This window comes from Callorhinus ursinus, unplaced genomic scaffold (genome assembly GCF_003265705.2).
Source record: "Callorhinus ursinus isolate GAN/ISIS: 27379988/994484 unplaced genomic scaffold, GSC_fseal_2.0 scaffold8, whole genome shotgun sequence".
Classification (NCBI taxonomy): Eukaryota; Metazoa; Chordata; class Mammalia; order Carnivora; family Otariidae; genus Callorhinus; species Callorhinus ursinus.
Window position 1 is genome coordinate 14,145,124 of NW_027397070.1, and position 17,583 is coordinate 14,162,706.

The following is a 17,583-nucleotide window of genomic DNA, read 5'->3' on the forward strand; positions in this document are numbered from 1 at the left end:
AGAGAGGCACATAAGCAACATATGTCTCAAAAGAATTGTATCACATTGTGGCAAATGCAATTTGAATAAAAATAGACTTAATGAGTAGATATAGTCTAAGCACTGTGCAAGTCCTGCAGATACAAAATAAGTAAGACTTGGCCCCTACCTAAATGGGGCTCACTCTTTTTAAGACTTAAAAAAACAAGAATTAAATCCAGTGTAATCTTTTAAATTTATCACACACAAAAAAAACTAAAGAAATTGTGAAAAGCATCCATGTAGAGTAAAATATACCACATAATATGTAAACCTATCAATGAAAACATTGTAAATACAAACAATACTAGATAATGCCTATTTTAAAACCCCTATTGAATGGACAGGTGATACATTTCTAAAGTATATAATATATAAATCTAGCAAGGGTCGCATAGACACTATCATCACTGCTTTCTTTCCATATAACTTAGGTGCCAGGGTCTCTACTATTCTCTTTTCTTTCCATTCTTTGCCTCTCTGTTAACCTTCTCCAGCATATGTGTGCTCAAAAGAATGGAAGGTATAGGCCAATGCAGATCTTCACAAAAATATGAAGGAAACAGAGTCTTATCCTTCCTTGATGCTTGATCAGGCAAACACGAGACTATAATGCTCTGTAAAAGAAAGTTGCTGATATGCTTTCCAATTTTGATATGATTACATTTCTACTTTCATCTTAAAAGAATATGAAATAAATGTTTTCTTAGCTCAACTAAAAAAGCTCCTGCTAATCAAAATAAATCACTAAGAGGTCTACAGTACTTCTTATGTTAAGGATTTTCAATATTCACCTTCTTTATAATTTTCTTAAAATTTCACAGCTGTATATCGTTCTCATTAAGAAAGAAAGAAATAATGTGTTTAATTTACTAACTCTTTTCCTAAAAAATGTTTTTAAAAACATGGGCAAGTTACACTGCCATCTCGTGGTTAGAAGTTCATTTATAGTAGCAAAGACTTCCTAGTATTTCCATTAATTCCACACACAGTATGCATTAACCTAAAAAAAAAAAATGCTGTTTGAAACTTAAGAAAATACATTCTTTATACACCTCCCTCACTTTCTTATATTAAAGCTCATTATATTAAAACAAGAAATGGCATTTTGAGTGGCCGCCCCGGATAGAAAAATAAAAAGAACTATGCATTTGGCACTGTAGATCTTGCTCACAGAAACTTATAATTTACTACTAATGTATACACACCCTAACTCTGACAATTTAGAGAAACAAAGTTATGGAATCTAGGAGTTTCATTTCCACAAGGTAATCTCCAAGACCTAAAAGCAATGAATATGACATTTATGCTAAACTTATCAACAATTTTTTTGATCCAAAACTCTAAATCCAAAAGCAAGACCACCCACCACAGAGAACATAAATATTATAGCAATAAAAATAGTTGCTCCCACCTCTCTTACTCATATACATAAACTTATTTTTCCATTCATAGTTAAGAATCATAATTAAATAGAAAAATTAATTCCAAAGTCCAGTCATCTACATTTTTCAAATGTATAATTCTCTATGATCTATGCCAGGCACCTGTTCCAAATGTTTTACAATGGTAGGATCTAACTAGAAGTTAACACACTTCTACATCTAACTTTGTGGGCAGAAAGCTTTTTTTTTTTTTTTTTTTAAGCAAATCACCAAAATCCTAGGAAGACAGTGCCATCTATAGGTCTACACAAGGACAGAATGGTGTTCTTTTCAAATGTGACTGTCTATCCACTGTGATACAGTAGCCAACCAAATGCACTGCCCTAGAAGGAAGCTTCAAAATAACTTTGCTCATTATTGAATCTCTGGAGAGGTACCTATAATATATTCCAAAGTATTTTAACTTATCTCTACAATCATTCTCCAAATAATAACAACAACAACTACATCAACAAGAACAAAAGTAATACTTCCCATAACTGTATTAATCTGATTTTGGTACATTTGATGATCTATAAATATTGATACATTTTTAAGAAATATTAGCTCATTTGGCATTTCTTCCCTCCCTCCCTCCCTCTCATAATGTAGAACTTTCTGAGCTTAATTCTGTTTTAGGTGTCATTCAATTCTACTGAAACATATATTCCATTATTATTTCTCCAAAGTTATATACCCCCCTCCCCATAATAGTCCACTCTAGATTTTACAGACATTCAGCTAAATTCACCCTGTGGCTCACTTAAAGCTACGAGATTCATGCAAATGAAAAAGCTCAAAACAAACCTATTTCATGCAACTTAAATTCCCTCCTTTTTCACAGCCAGGCTCACCCAGTCTACTCTGGGGTTGCTCTCACCCCAGTCAGTCATTCTGGTATCTTACCTAATTGTATAAGTCTTGTTTAACAATTACCCAAGGATTGGGGCTCAACCCATTCCTAATCAATCACCTGTAGGGAATGACAGAAAAGAGGTAGCGCTGTCAATGCTGACAGAGTCCCCTGATGGGTGATATGGAGAATTTTATACTTGTACTATGGCTGGCAAAAACAAGAAATAGCTGGTTATGCCAAAGGCAGATCCTGATTGTTCATCAATGTGTGAGTTTCTAGAGCAGCTACAGTATTTAAACCAGCCTGAAGGAAAAGAGGTCTTATGAAGGCAATACTCTGTATGGGGTTGCTAGCCTGATTTCTCATTTTGCACACTCTGAGGCAGGATGGGGTAGTGGGTAGGAGTAAAAGCTCTAAAAGCAAAGAAAACAGAGTTTGAGTTCATGTTCTGTCACTGGCCTTGAGCAAGTTACTTAATATCTCTGAGCTTCACTTTCCTCATCCTCAAGAAACTACAAATTATTATCAATAATTTAAGCAAAGTAAGGTGCTTTATACATAGTAATCATTCAATTAATGTGATCACTTAAGATTTATCTTACTGTCTCCTGTTTGTCTGATCTTAATTATTGACTAGATAATTAGGGAGGGTCCATCTAAACCCAAACACCCAGAGAAGGTCACTGGGTGTAACAAAAAGAATGAATGAGAAAGACAACTCAAAATAAGGATGAGTACAATGACACAACAAAGAGAAAATGGTATTTGATGGTCTGATACTAGTTTCAAAATTCACCTCTGAAACATTACCTCTGAAAATCACTAAAAATCCACATAACTCTTGCTCCCATGTTATTCCTACTGTATAAGTTAGAAATCTGAATCTGCAGGACACAGAGAAGTTGGAAATATAGATTGGGGAGTTATGTGCAAATTGATAATATTGAAGCCAGAGAGCAGATGGGCTTGCTCAGGGAGGTAAGAGTGTATGGAGCAAGGGGAGGGGGGTGGGGGGATGGGCTAGCCTGGTGATGGGTATTAAGGAGGGCACGTACTGAATGGAGCACTGGGTGTTATACACAATGAATCACAGAACACTACATCAAAAAAAAAAAAAAAAAAGCAAGCAAGCAAGCCAGTAAGATTCCAATAAATAAACAGGTATAAATCATAAATAAGTTGTAAAAGAAAATTCAGCTGATATGGTAAAAATTCAACCTTTCTAGTAGCGAAGTGAATGAAAATTAAAATAAGGACAAGATCCACTGAATTAAGCAGAATATTAAAAACTTGGCATCGTCAGTACTGGTGAGGAGAGGACAAAATTGCCAGGTAGGATATTAGTCCCAACCCTTTGGAAACTGATTTCACTTCAAGAAATTTTAAAATTATTTTGTTCCTTTGGCCCAATTTCTTGAAAAGAATCCTGAGAAGATAATGTTCAATATAGATAAAGCTTTTTCTAATGAAGAAGTTCATCACATTTTCTTATTGGACAACTTAATAAAGCCTTATACATGTTACAGAAGATGGAAGAGTTAAGGATTATGTGGCATACGGACCCAATAAACTGTTTTTGCAGACATTAAAAGAATCAAGACTGCAGAGTATAACCTAGAGAATATAGTTAATAACATTGTAACAGCTCTGTATGGTGACAGATGGTAACTAGATTTATTGTGGTGATCACTTTGTAATGTATATAAATGTTGAATAAATGTTGTCCAACATTTGAAACTGAAACTCATAAAAAAAAAGTGTATGGAGCAGAGAACTTAGGACCCTGCAGAATGTCAATTTTTGAGGAAAGAGAAAGAAGAGGAACCAGCAAAGGAAAAGTAAAGATGTGAGTGGATATGAAGAGGAGAGTAACAATCAACAGGAGACAACTTTAAAGAGAAAAATTGGTCAGAGATGTGAAATTTTACAAAGATTAGGCTAAATTAAGAATGAAAACAAGTATTTAGCAGTTTGAGCAGAAAGGTAAAGACAGATACACCAATTATAGTAGGTTGGAAACTGAGTGAAGAACTTTTCACAAAGGTTGACAATGAAAGGAAGAGAAACACAGGACCATAGCTTGAGATATGGAACATGAGCTTGAGAATCACAATATAAAGAAAAAAATACAATCAAATGCCTGTTGTGGGTTGAACTGTGTCCCCCCAAGAAAGATATGTTCAAGTCCTAAACTCTTGTATGTGACCTTATTTAGAAATAGCATCTTGGGGCTGGGTGGCTCAGTTGTTAAGCGACTGCCTTCGGCTCAGGTCACGATCCCAGGATCCTGGGATAGAGCTCCGCAGGAAGCCTGCTTCTCCCTCTCCCACTCCTCCTGCTTGTGTTCCCTCTCTCACTGTCCCTCTCTGTCAAATAAATAAATAAATAAAATCTTAAAAAAAAAAAAAGAAAGAAATAGTGTCTTTACAGATGTAATCAAGTGAAGGCAAGGTCATGCCGGATTGGAATGGGCCCTAATCCAATGATATCCTTACAAAGAGAGGGAAATTTGGACAGACACAGAGACAGATGGGAAGAGAAAGCCATGTGATGACAGTCAAAGAACACAATGATTGTTAGCAATTACCAGAAGCTGAGAGAGGCATGGACCAAATTCTCCTTTGCTGCTTCCAGAAGGAACCAGCCCCGCCCACATTTTGATTTCAGACTTCTAACTGCCAGTACTGTAAGACAATAAATTACTGTTATGTTAAGCCATCCAGTTTGTGGTACATTGTTCAGACAGCCCTAGCAAACTAATACAAGGGATAAAAAGATACAGATCTAATAGAATGTATGTAAGCCATGATCACATCAAAGTATAGAAATAATTGACACAAACGTAATAATTTAAAACCAAAAGGAAAAGAAATTGGGAAGAAAAATCAGTAAAAATCTAGAGCAATTAAGAATCTCATAGACGTTCCTTAACCTGGTTTCACTGATTGCCATTTTAAGATACCACCTACTTAAATCATAAAGACGTTTGAAAATGATTTGTGCACCTCTTTTCATTTTGGGGTCCTGGAACAAAAGATGATACATAAATTTAAAAAATTATCATGGACTTCTCACTCATAAGGTGGCAGACATTTTAGACCTGAAGATAATTTTTTCACTTTGTTTACTGAATGATTACAATGTAAGAAAATACTGTTAAAGGGAAGTACTCTTGCAAATATTCATTGTCTGATGACTTGAACCTCAGCATATTTTTCTCTCTTCAGAGTTGGACCCTAAGAATATATTCTGTGGCTCAAGTTTCTGATATTTAGTCATTAATACAGTCAACATCCATTTCTGAGCATCTACTATGCTCTACCTAAAACACCAGGTTCTCAGCGCTCTGAGATGTTGTAGTCAAGGGGAGGGGAAGGCAGTACATAGGCAAACGAGATGAGGAAGTGCTGGTTTAACAAGGTGTTCCTAAAATGTTGTGTTAAAGTTGATTCGTGTTTTTACGTCAACTGAATCATGTACCCACACCTTATACTTATGCTTTTAAAATGTCTTTCACTGAAGGACAGTAAAATAAGAAATCCTTTGAAATATGGTTATGAAATTCATATTTTGTTCTTACTTAAATTCATATTTTTGAGAACTAGATTTTCTTTGAGACAAGACAGAGCTACCCTACGACCCAGCAATTGCACTACTACGTATTTATCCAAAGAATAGAAACATAGTGATATGAAGGGGCACATGCACCCCAATCAATGTTTATAGCAGCAATGTCCACAATAGCTAAACTATGGAAAGAGCCCACATGTCCATCGACAGATGAATGGATAAAGAAGATACGGTGTATATATACACATACACACACGCACATGCAATGGAATATTACTCAGCCATCAAAAAGAATGAAATCTTGCCACGTGCAATGATGTGGATGGAACTAGAGGGTATTATGCTAAGCGAAATAAGTCAGTCAGAGAAAGACAAATGCCATATGATTTCACTCATATGTGGAATTTAAGAAACAAAACAGATGAACATAGGGGAAGGGAACAAAAAATAAGATGAAAACAGAGGAGGCAAATCATAAGAGACTCTTAACTATAGGAAACAAACTGAGGGTTGTTGGAGGGGAGGTGGATGGGGGGATGGGGTAATTGCGTGATGGGCATTAAGGAGGGCACTTGAAGAAATGAGCACTGAGTGTTGTATGCAACTGATGAATCACTAAATTTACCTCTGAAACTAGTAATACAGTATGTGTTAATTAAATTGAATTTAAATAAAAATTTTAAAAAGAGAGAGAAGACATTTTAATTAAAATGCATCTTTTAAAGGTATTTTATAATTAATTTGAGCAGCAGAGTTGCTTCCTCCTATGTGGTTGAAACAAGGGGAATTTTTCCTCCCTACTTACCCAGATAATGGGTTCCAGCCTCCCTTTGATATGTCATAAAGGCTCACCTGTTTCACTACAACCTGCTATTTATTATCAAACAATTGCAGTTTCCCAAATCCTGACGTTCCAAAGGTGCCATTTATCCATATCACGTGTGTCCCCTTTGCACCCATTCTGAAAAAGACGTTTCCTTGATCAAAATTTCAACCTTGATTACCCCCCAATGCATTGACCCTTTTATTACTTAGCCCAAATTAAAGTCCAGAGGACTACTAATATACATACTACCTGTTAAGGTACCTCTTTTAACTGTATTTTACTACTATGGGTTAAAGCAAAAAATGGTAGAAATCTTGTAAAAAAATGAAGATACATAAGATCAGGAGTTTAAAAAATAAGATTTGAAATTATCCAATACCATTTTAGTTACCTTTTTAGGTTGAAAGCCTTGACTCTTCCACCAGTATAATGCATTTTACATATACTCTCAATAGTTAACTTCCCAGAGACCTATCCATGAACCCAGGTTTCTTTCCCCCTAAAAAAGGTTTTTCGTTTCACTTTCTCATTTGACCCCTTGAAGGTGATTAATGAGACAAACTGCACAAAGTACTGGAACTATGTCTAGTGCAAAATTGGAAAACTTGTTTTCAGAACACTTTGACTACACAATTTGACTAGAATATCTCTAGGAAGACACAAAATAAAAATTGTGATTGGAGATATGATGGGGATGTGTGCCTACAACGTACAAAGAACTAGGGTGGGGCTGGAGAGGAGCCTGAAAATTTTGGGAAATAAATCAGTGTCCTGCATGAATGGTGATGATGTAAAAGTTATAAGGAGGGGAAATGCTCTAGGAAGTTCTCCAAGTGGTACTGGCAGACTTCTGGGAATATGAGTATGAGATTCTGGGAGACAGGAGGTGGAGGGTCTTAGAGATGCTACTGTGCAAGGGAATTCAGTGTGGACAAGACCTAGGCCTGAGGAAGGACTTTGACAGGCTCTGGTGAGAGCAGCGTCTCTCAGGGATCCATGAGGACTTGCCAGAGACCCTGGAAAACTCTGAAGTTAGAGGCAAAAGCCCAATGAGAACTTGGGGAGAATACCCATCTGAGTGAGCCTAAAAGGCTTCTACATGACATGGGAAATAAGAACCCCATGAGCTTTGGAAACACATGGAATAACCCAAACTGGTTATTGAGGAGAATGGGAGGGTCTGAGGTAAAGCTAAGTTCCTAACTCCAAGGAAGAGATGTGCATAGAAGGGAAACTTCCTGGAGCCCTACTGGTGAGCAGAAAAGGTAATGATATGAAATACTGAGGCCTAAGGGACCTTGGGAACTCTAGAGAGTTTGGGGGGAATTCTATCAGTAGTGCTGTCAGGTTGCTACCAATACCTTCGGTCATTGTGAGAAACAGAAAAAGATGTCCCAGAACCATATGATCCTCTCAATAGATGCAGAAAAAGCATTTGACAAAGTACAGCATCCTTTCCTCAATAAAACTCTCCACAGTGTAGAGATAGCAGGAACATACCTCAAAATCATAAAAGCCATATGTGAAAAGCCCATAGCAAATATCATTCTCAACAGGGACAAACTGAGAGCTTTTCCCCTAAGGTCAGGAACACGGCAGGGATGTCCACTATCACCACTGCTGTTCAACACAGTACTAGAAGGCCTAGCCTCAGCAATCAGACAACCACCACCAAAATAAACAAATAAATAAATAAAAGGCATCTGAATTGGCAAAGAAGAAGTCAAATTCTCATTCTTTCCAGATGACATGTGGAAAACCCAAAAGACTCCACCCCAAAATTGCTAGAACTCATATAGGAATTCAGCAACATGGCCGGATATTAAAAAAAAAAAAAAATCAATGCACAGAAATCAGTTGCATCTCTCTTTTTTTTTAAAGATTTTATTTATTTATTTATTTGAGAGAGCGAGAATGAGAGAGAGAGAGAGAGAGAGCACATGAGAGGGGGGAGAGTCGGGGGAGAAGCAGACTCCCCGCCGAGCAGGGAGCCCGATGCGGGACTCAATCCCGGGACTCCAGGATCATGACCCGAGCCGAAGGCAGTCACCCAACCAACTGAGCTACCCAGGCGCCCCTCAGTTGCATTTCTATACACCAACAACAAGACAGAAGAAAGAGAAATTAAGGAGTCGCTCCCATTTACAATTATGCCAAAAACCGTAAGATTATCTAGGAGTAAACTTAACCAAAGAGGCAAAGAATCTGTACTTAGAAAACTATAGAACACTCATGAAAGAAATTGAGGAAGACACAAATGGGAAAAAAAAACATGCTCATGGATTGGAAGAACAAATATTGTCAAAATGTCTACCTAGAGCAATCTATACATTCAATGCAATCCCTATCAAAATACCATCAACTTTTTTCACAGAGCTGGAACAAATAATCCTAAAATTTGTATGGAACCAGAAAAGACCCCAAATAGCAGAAGAATGTTGAAAAAGAAAACCAAAGCTGGAGGCATCACAATTCCAGACTTCAAGCTCTATTATAAACCTATAATCATCAAGACAGTATGGTACTGGCACAAACACAGACACAAAGATCAGTGGAACAGAATAGAGAACCTGGAAATGGACCCTCAACTCTATAGTCAACTAATCTTTGACAAAGCAGGAAAGAATGTCCAATGGAAAAAAGACAGTCTCTTCAACAAATGGTGCTGGGAAAATTGAACAGCTACAAGCAGAAGAATGAAACTGGACAATTTCCTTACACCATACACAAAAATAGACTCAAAATGGATGAAGGACCTAAACGAGAGACGGGAATCCATCAAAATCCTAGAGGAGCACACAGGCAGCAACCTCTTTGACTTCAGCCACAGCAACTTCTTGCTAGACATGTCTCCAAAGGCAAGGGAAACAAAGACAAAAATGAACTATCGGGACTTCATCAAGATAAAAAGATTTTGCATAGCAAAGGAAACAGTCGACAAAACCAAAAGACAACCGAAGGTATTTGCAAATGTCTTATCAGATAAAGGGCTAGTATCCGAAATCTATAAAGAACTTATCAAACTCAACCCTCAAAGAATAAATAATCCGATCAAATGGGCAGAAGACATGAACAGACATTTCTCCAAAGAAGACCTACAAATGGCCAACAGACACATGAAAAAATATTCAACATTACTTGGCATCAGAGAAATACAAATCAAAACCACAATGAGATACCAACTCACACCAGTCAGAATGGCTAAAATTAACAAGTCAGGAAATCACAGATGTTGGGGAGGATATGGAGAAAAGGGAACCCTCCTACGCTGTTGGTGGGAATGCAAGCTGGTACAACCACTCTGGAAAACAGATGGAGGTTCCTCAAAAAGTTGAAAACAGAGCTACCCTATGACCCAGCAATTGCACTACTGGGTATTTACCCCAAAGATACAAATGTAGTGATCCGAAGGGGTACAGTTTATAGCAGCAACGTCCACAATAGCCAAACTATGGAAAAAGCCCAGATGTCCATTGACAGATGAATGAATAAAGAAGATGTGGGGTGTGTGTGTGTGTGTGTGTGTGTATATATATATATATATATGTATATATTATATATACATATATATATAATGGAATATTACACGGCCATCAAAAATGAAAAGGTGTGATACAAGGGCCCCTTCTCATTCACATCCTTAGCCCTCCTGCAGTGTTTAGCCTTGCTGATCTTCCTGAAGCTCTCATCATTGGCTTCTATTCTTTCATGTGAATCTTATGTGATTACCTGAAGCTGAAAACACAGACTAGAAGCCCACTCTGTAAAACTTCAATTCATACCTACTTGTCTTGAGCATAGCTTTCATCATATAAAACGAAGTTGCCCTGGCAACAATAACTATATATTAGCTATAGCTACAAGCTCAAGGCCAGTCTTTAAATGTATATTGTCCAAGCAACTGTCAGTGCATCAGTCTCTTTGGTCTTTTAAATACAAATATCACAAACCATCTTTTAATGAAAGACAGACCTATTATCATTATGAAAGACATCTACTGGCCATCTCATGATGTATCTGGCTTCTCTGGAAAATAAATCTCCACTGAAGTCCCCATGCCCACTGCGGCCCCCCTCACACATCCACATGGGCAGTGGCTACAACTGATTGGTGGCAGAGGTGGGCCCCTGTCCAAAATTGGGTTTTGAGTCTTTCCCATGATTTTACACAAGAACTGAAAAAAAAAAGGAAGTCAGTATCTCACTGTCTCCACAGAAGTCAAGAGCATGTAAATTCAAGAGCTGTTAGGAACCACACTCCGTCACGTGGACGAAAGAGCAGCAAACAGCAGTCAATTGTAAGCAAAAAGACTGATGAAGGCACCAGAAGGACACAGGGAAATACCTCCACAGCCTGGCATGCTGACAACCTTGCACATCTCCATATAGCCCTATAGGCAGGGCTAGGCCACAGTCTGAGCTGAGTCTTGGCAGAATGCCCCATGATTTCCTCTGCACTAAGGGAAGATAAGCAGACTGGTGAGGAAGCACTGAGAAGCGGTTTCTCCCGTTATCTCATGGAAGACTGCCATAGGCCATTTCTCACCTATCTCCCTAGTGTCAGTTGAACACAAGACTTTCCACCTCACTTCCACTTAGGGAAAGCTGCAGCCTTCAGTGTAAGTGGATAAGACTGGCTGTTGTTCTGAGGTGTCTCCTCACCACCATTCATACCATGTATCATCTGGTCTCTTCAGTTTGGTGTCCTCCATGGAATAAGGGACACAGGAAACTGACACCATAATGAGTTGCTTTTCCTGTCTTTATAAGTAATTAGCTGTCTGAATCCATTTGGGCATGTTTACTCGTTACCAGGCAAATCTATGGAAGTATGGCAAGCTGTCCTAACAACTATATTTGTACTACCTGTGACCCTATTATTAACCACCACCCCACTGCCTTGGAAATGCTTAACCATTTCACAAAGTGAGGAAGGGTAAGAGATAGCAAGAGCTCACTTCCTGAGTTCCCCTCAGTGCTCTAGCTCCTGATTCCAGTCTCCTCCAGGGAGGTATCAAGACCTTGAATTCCATGAGAAACCCTGGTATTTCTCCAATAAACCTCCCCAGCTTTTTTTTTCCCCTTAAGAAAGCCAGAATGTATTTTTAACCTTTATCTTCCAAAGGTCATATAATATACACACAGAGGTGTTGCATTTGATGACATTATCAGTAGTCAGAACTCCAGCACTACAAATTCAAATGCATTTTCTATATTTATTAAAATTCTACCTTTCTTGTATATTAATTTCTTTTTGGCCCTTGACCTAGTATATGTAATATGATTAGTCTGTATTTATTGAAGTCCAATAAATATAAAATTTTATGAAAATGTTATTGCCCAAGTAGAAGAAAACATGACTGTTTTTCTATACTATGATGAAAGTACAAATTCTCATCATTTATCAATAATTCCATAGTACTAACTATATAAATCAACTACACTATGTTTAATTTACCTTAGAAATATACTAATTTTCATTCATATTAGTTACATGATGGAATCACACATTATATTTGTGCCAAATATTTATCATCCAACAAAACAGTGTAAGTAGGATTATAGTTTGATCTACTCTTAACATCCCTTGAATTTAGCTGTGTCTAGCATAGAGTATGATCATCTAAGCCAATTACAGATGCTTCTGAATCATTAGTCATAGGTTAGGATGTTCACCAATCAGCCTTATTCTCCTATTGGGACAGCTAAGTTTTCTTTGATCAGGGTCATGGATTCTGAATCAACTGAGTCAGGACAGCTAGCAGAGTCTTGGACATTGTGAAACTGGCCAAAATGGTGAGTAAATTGGTGAAAATTCATCATCACTACTGACAAACAACTAAAAAAGTAGACAGTGGGGCCACTAACATCATAATTATGGATGGACAAAACACAATCACATATAAAAGATGAATACTTTGATTGCCATATTAATGAAGTATCATCTTTAGGAAAGTATACAGACTGTAATTGATACATCTGGCAGTGTGTGCAACTCCTGAGAGGCAAGTAGTTCATGACATACTGATAACTAGTCATAATTTATAATAGGCCTTTATAAAAAGTCCAAGTTTGTTTGAAAATAAATTTTACTAGTCTATGTGAAACATTAGACATCTAGTCTCTCTCTTTTTTAAAGATCTTATTTATTTATTTGACAGAGCGAGAAGAGTACAAGCAGGGAGAGCAGTAGAAGGAGAGGGAGAAGCAGGGTCCCCGCTGAGTAAGGGGCCTGATGCAGGACTCAATCCTGGGATTGTGACCTGAGCTGAAGGCAGACGCTTAACCATCTGAGCCACCCAGGCGCCCCTAATCACTCTCTTAATATGATTTACTAGAGTTGCCACAGTATAACTTAAGAGACTATTTACATTTATAAAAATGTTTTATGGTGATGAATTACAGTAATTATAAATTTAAAATAAAAATGCATGTTATGAAAAATTAAATTTTCAATTAACTCATAATTTATGTTTTAAAATATCTTTTAACACACATTCACACGACATAATCTCGTGGGTCAGTAACTTTCTCTAGCCACACTTAGTAACTATTTCCACGATTAGTTCTAACAAATTTTTTCTGAAGGTTTTTTCCCCACAGCATAACTCTCCACAAATTAACGTGAGCCGATTATAACCAAAGGTGTTTATATGTGTTAACATATGCATTTAATTTTAGTATGCCTATGTAAGGCACGAATAGCCCCAAGCAAGCACAGCCTGCGTGGAGAAGACCTGCGGAGTCCCGAGGTGTGTACTTTAACGAAGGAAGGCAGGAGTTACGTAAGACCTGAATTACCCAGAAGAAGGCTACAACTGAGAGCAACACTAAGTCTGACGGAAACTGGATTGTTTCAAGTAAAGAAACCAGCGAGGCATAAAGGCCTCGTCCCAGTTGCAGGCCTTGGGGCTGCCTCGCTCGCTTTCCAGGCTAGGGACACGGGAGGCGGGGCACCCGGGAGCGGCGGCGCGGGGCGGCGGCGACTTGACCTGGGGCACCAGGCGTCCGCCGCCCGGTCCCGGCTTCCTTTGCTGTCGCACTCGGCGGGCTCGGGCGCTGCGTGGGCAGCGCGCAATTCAGAGGAGAAACTTCGGTCGGGAGACTCGTCTGAGGAAAGTTTTCGGGACACGCGAAAGGGAAGGGAAAAGCGACTGGCCCGCGGCGGGGCGGGGCTGCCTTACCAGCGGAACCACCGGCCAGGATCTGGCGAGAAGCCTCTTTCACGAAGCCGGCGTCGGGCTTGGCGGACATCTTCGCAAGCCCGGCACGACGGAGTGGGCCGAGAAGAGTAGGCTAGCTCGCCGGTCTTAGTGCGGACCAGTAGAAATTCCTCCGATCGAGAGAGAGCCGGCGCTGGGTAGGTCCTTGCGCCGAGTGGCTCCCTGTAAGGCGGCACTCCGGCCACTGCTCGGAGGTGGCGGCTCAGAGCGCAGACTCGCTGCGTGATCTCCGCGGGTCCGAACCTGCTCGCTGCACCCCTTCAGGGGCCCTCTGTCGCCCCTGCTAGGCCCCGTGGGCTCCGGGAAGGACCCTGGCGGAGAGAAGACTCGCGGATGGGGTTGGGTTGGCCGCCCGCGGTGGGTCGCGTTTGGTCTCCTAGATTGGCGCCCACGCGCTTCACTATCTGGAGCCTCCTGCAGTTTGTCAGGCTGGAAGCGCTGCCTCTGATAACGCTTGCAAAGAAGCGAGCCTGGCCTAGCGGCGGGGCTGGGGTGACCCTTGCCGTCCCGGCAAGCCCGCGCTCCGGGAGGTTCTAAAGGCCGGACAGGTGAACACGTTCTTTGGAGTTAGCGGTCCTGCAGTTGTGGGCTGTAGAGACCCAAGTCAGAGCAAATCCAGTTTACAGTTATCTTACAACTAAGTGAATGTAGTCCTTTACAAACTGGCTTAAGGGCCTTTATCACACCTCATCAACTTGAGTTTTATTTACTGAAAGACCAAAATAAGGAAGAGGCCTTGTTACAAAGAAGTCTCTTCAGTACTCCACGTCAGTGTTTCTCAAAAGTCTGAGCTTAAGATCCAGCAACCTAAGGGTAATGTGAGAGTTTGTAAGAAAGGCAAATTCATGGCCCCACCCCTGTCTACTGAGTCAGAATCTCTGAAACCTGTGTTTGAGTAAGTTCTCCAGGGCTTGTTAAGAACGTTAAAGTTTGTGAAGCACAGAGCTAAATAATCAAGGAATATTAAGGAACTATCAGTATATTCTTTCTATAAAAACTTTCATTATTCGTACCAGCCCTTTAGGATATTTGGCAAAATGCAATGATTTATACTAGTTTTAAACCACAAGTTACAAATGCTATGTAGAAGAGAGACACAATGTTATGAAATTTTAGAAAAATACCTGCAACACCCCTAACAGGTAGGAGATGATAACCAGTAAAAGGTAGAATGAGAGGATTGGAACCCCTATTGTCATATTATTTCTTAAACATTGTATTTAATACTAAATATATTCAGTTTGAACCATATAGAATTGCCAATTTTGAAAACCAAAAACAGTTGAATATCAGGAATATAATATGGTTAAAACTTAAAAAAATGCTTTCCAATTAAATGTGCAAAATACAATAATTACTTTCATATTTTGATTTATTTCTGAGGCTGAGCTATTAAAAGCTGTTAATGATATGGGCAAAATTGTTGAAAGTAAGGAATTGGGTAGACTTACTTGCTGCTTATGGATCAGATATGCAAAAATAAATTTTCTCATATTTGATTAAATATTTGACTAATAAAATTACTAAGTTTGGAATGTTTACCCAGAAATAGTTTTCAGAAATTTTTCTGTTTAAAGTAAAATCTTTCAAGGAATGTTTCAGTCTTTTACTAATTAAATTTGAGGTCTTGAGTGCAATACAGAATCACTTATTCAACAAACTTTGAGAACCTATTATAATCTGAGCACTAAAATCAGAATTTCAGAGCTCATAGAAAACATTTCCCTTGTTTTCCAATGAGGAAACTGAGTTTCCCAGGATCACACCATGAGTTAATAACATTGCTGGGATTTGATTCCAGGATTCCCTCTTTTAATTGCAACGGGATTGTGGATTTAAATATTAGCCACAGGCCAAACTATGTTCTGTCACACAGAAACCTAAAATAATTAAATGCCCCCCAAATTAATTTCATTTATTCACATATGTAAGTGGAGAATTTTTTTAAGGTTAAAAAAATGTCACAACTATTGAACCCCAAGGCATACACTGAACCAAATTCTACATTCATTCATTGGTAGCTTCCCTATGTGCTGGCAATGTAACACTTAAAATCCATGATAGAGCATATAACCTAATGAAGGAAATCCCACCATATTGCAATATAAGTAAAATTTTGTCTTCCCTAGATTATTTCAGGAAATACAATAATACTCCCAGGTCAAGATTTAAAGATAGCCTTTTTTTTTTTTTCCCAGTCAGATCAGTGTAAAGATAGACATTTAACCAATTCTTTGAGTACCTTAATCTCTGAATATCTTATCCTGAGGAGGTGGGTGCAGATTTGTGACTCACTAAGACCTCAGTCTCTCAACACCTGTAAATTCAGTGGAAAGACTCTCCTAGACATAGTTCCAAATATTGTTAGAAAATTGCTACCAATTTTTAACCTCTTTGGGCTAGAACCGATTTTTTTGAGTTAAAAAAAAAAAGCAAAGCCTGATATCACATGTAATCTAGTCCTATACCTCTAGAATAGTTGAGGATATAGGGTCTAGGTATAAAAATATTCTGAAGCTTGGGAGTCAGCCAGTATCGATCCAGAGTCAGCAAATACCCACTGTGCTGAGAGCTCTGATTATGGGTTATATATCCCTTATCTGCAGCCAAATTTGCCTGTGGCCAGTACTGGAATGCTGCAAGGTTTAGCTCTGAGGAAAAAAACCCAAACAAACATAAAATTTATTTGACCTACTATTTCAGATACCCTAGACTTAATCCATCACAATTACTCTTTCTATTATTATTTTATGTAATGCTGTAATGTCCTGATATTAGAGCAAAACTGCTAAAGTGTCAAGCTTATATTTTTATTTTATTTTTTAAAGATTTATTTATTTATTTATTTGAAAGAGAGAGACCCCCACATGCAGAAGGAGAGCTGGGGGGGTTGTGGAAAGGGAGAGAGATTCTTAAGCAGACTCCCCGCTGAGCGCGGAGCCCAACGCAGGGCTGGATCTCACCACCCTGAGATCATAACCTGAGCCGAAACCAAGAATTGGATGTTTAACCAACTGTACCACCCAGGCACCCCAAGCTTATATTTTTACATTATTGATTATTTACCTAATATTGGTTGAGAACAACATAAAGTATTGATTTATCTATCAGGTTGCAGAATGGCTAGAAACTAAACTGCCGGGAGCCTTAAAATCCTCCCTGAAATTAAATATCTAACAATTTGTTCAGGTTTTTTTTGGAATAAAGTTTTGTATTGGGTCATTGGATCAGCTACTGTTCGAGACCAAAATAATAGTGGCTTAAATAAGATAGAAATTTGTTTCCCTCTTACACAAGCCCAGCTGTAAGCCATGAATAAGGTTCCAGCCAGCAGAAAGAGAAGAAAGATAAGGGTAAAGAAAGCCCTGGAAATTACATAGATCTCATTGGTCAGAACTTTGCCATAAGGGGTACAAGGGAAATTGGAAAGGGTAGTATTTTGCTGTGTGTCAATGAGTCCTGGAAAAAAACAAAAACAAACATTTTGGGAAAAGGGGAGAACATATTGGGAAACGATCAGCAGTATCTGCCACTTTGGAGAAAAGTTTAGGAATGAAGAGCTATATTTTAAAATGACAGTATGTGCTCATTTTGAAAAATTTTGTTTTCCTCAGATTTAAAGTTTACTTCATCAGTGTCTAACTAGAAAATACAGTAAAACCCTGTA

At 38.6% G+C, this 17,583-nt stretch overlaps 1 protein-coding gene across 2 annotated transcripts in view; it reads right to left on the bottom strand.

Annotated features, from left to right (window-relative positions):
* Nucleotides 1-15,419, bottom strand: part of SLC25A21 (solute carrier family 25 member 21) — a 471,007-nt gene extending 455,588 nt beyond the window's left edge. For both annotated transcript variants that reach the window (XM_073895108.1, XM_073895109.1), the window contains exon 1: nucleotides 13,878-15,419. In XM_073895108.1, the coding sequence (XP_073751209.1) occupies nucleotides 13,878-13,947 (70 nt within the window). In that variant the 5' untranslated portion in view covers nucleotides 13,948-15,419. The remainder of the gene's footprint in view (nucleotides 1-13,877) is intronic.
* Between the last annotated feature and the right edge of the window lie 2,164 nt (nucleotides 15,420-17,583).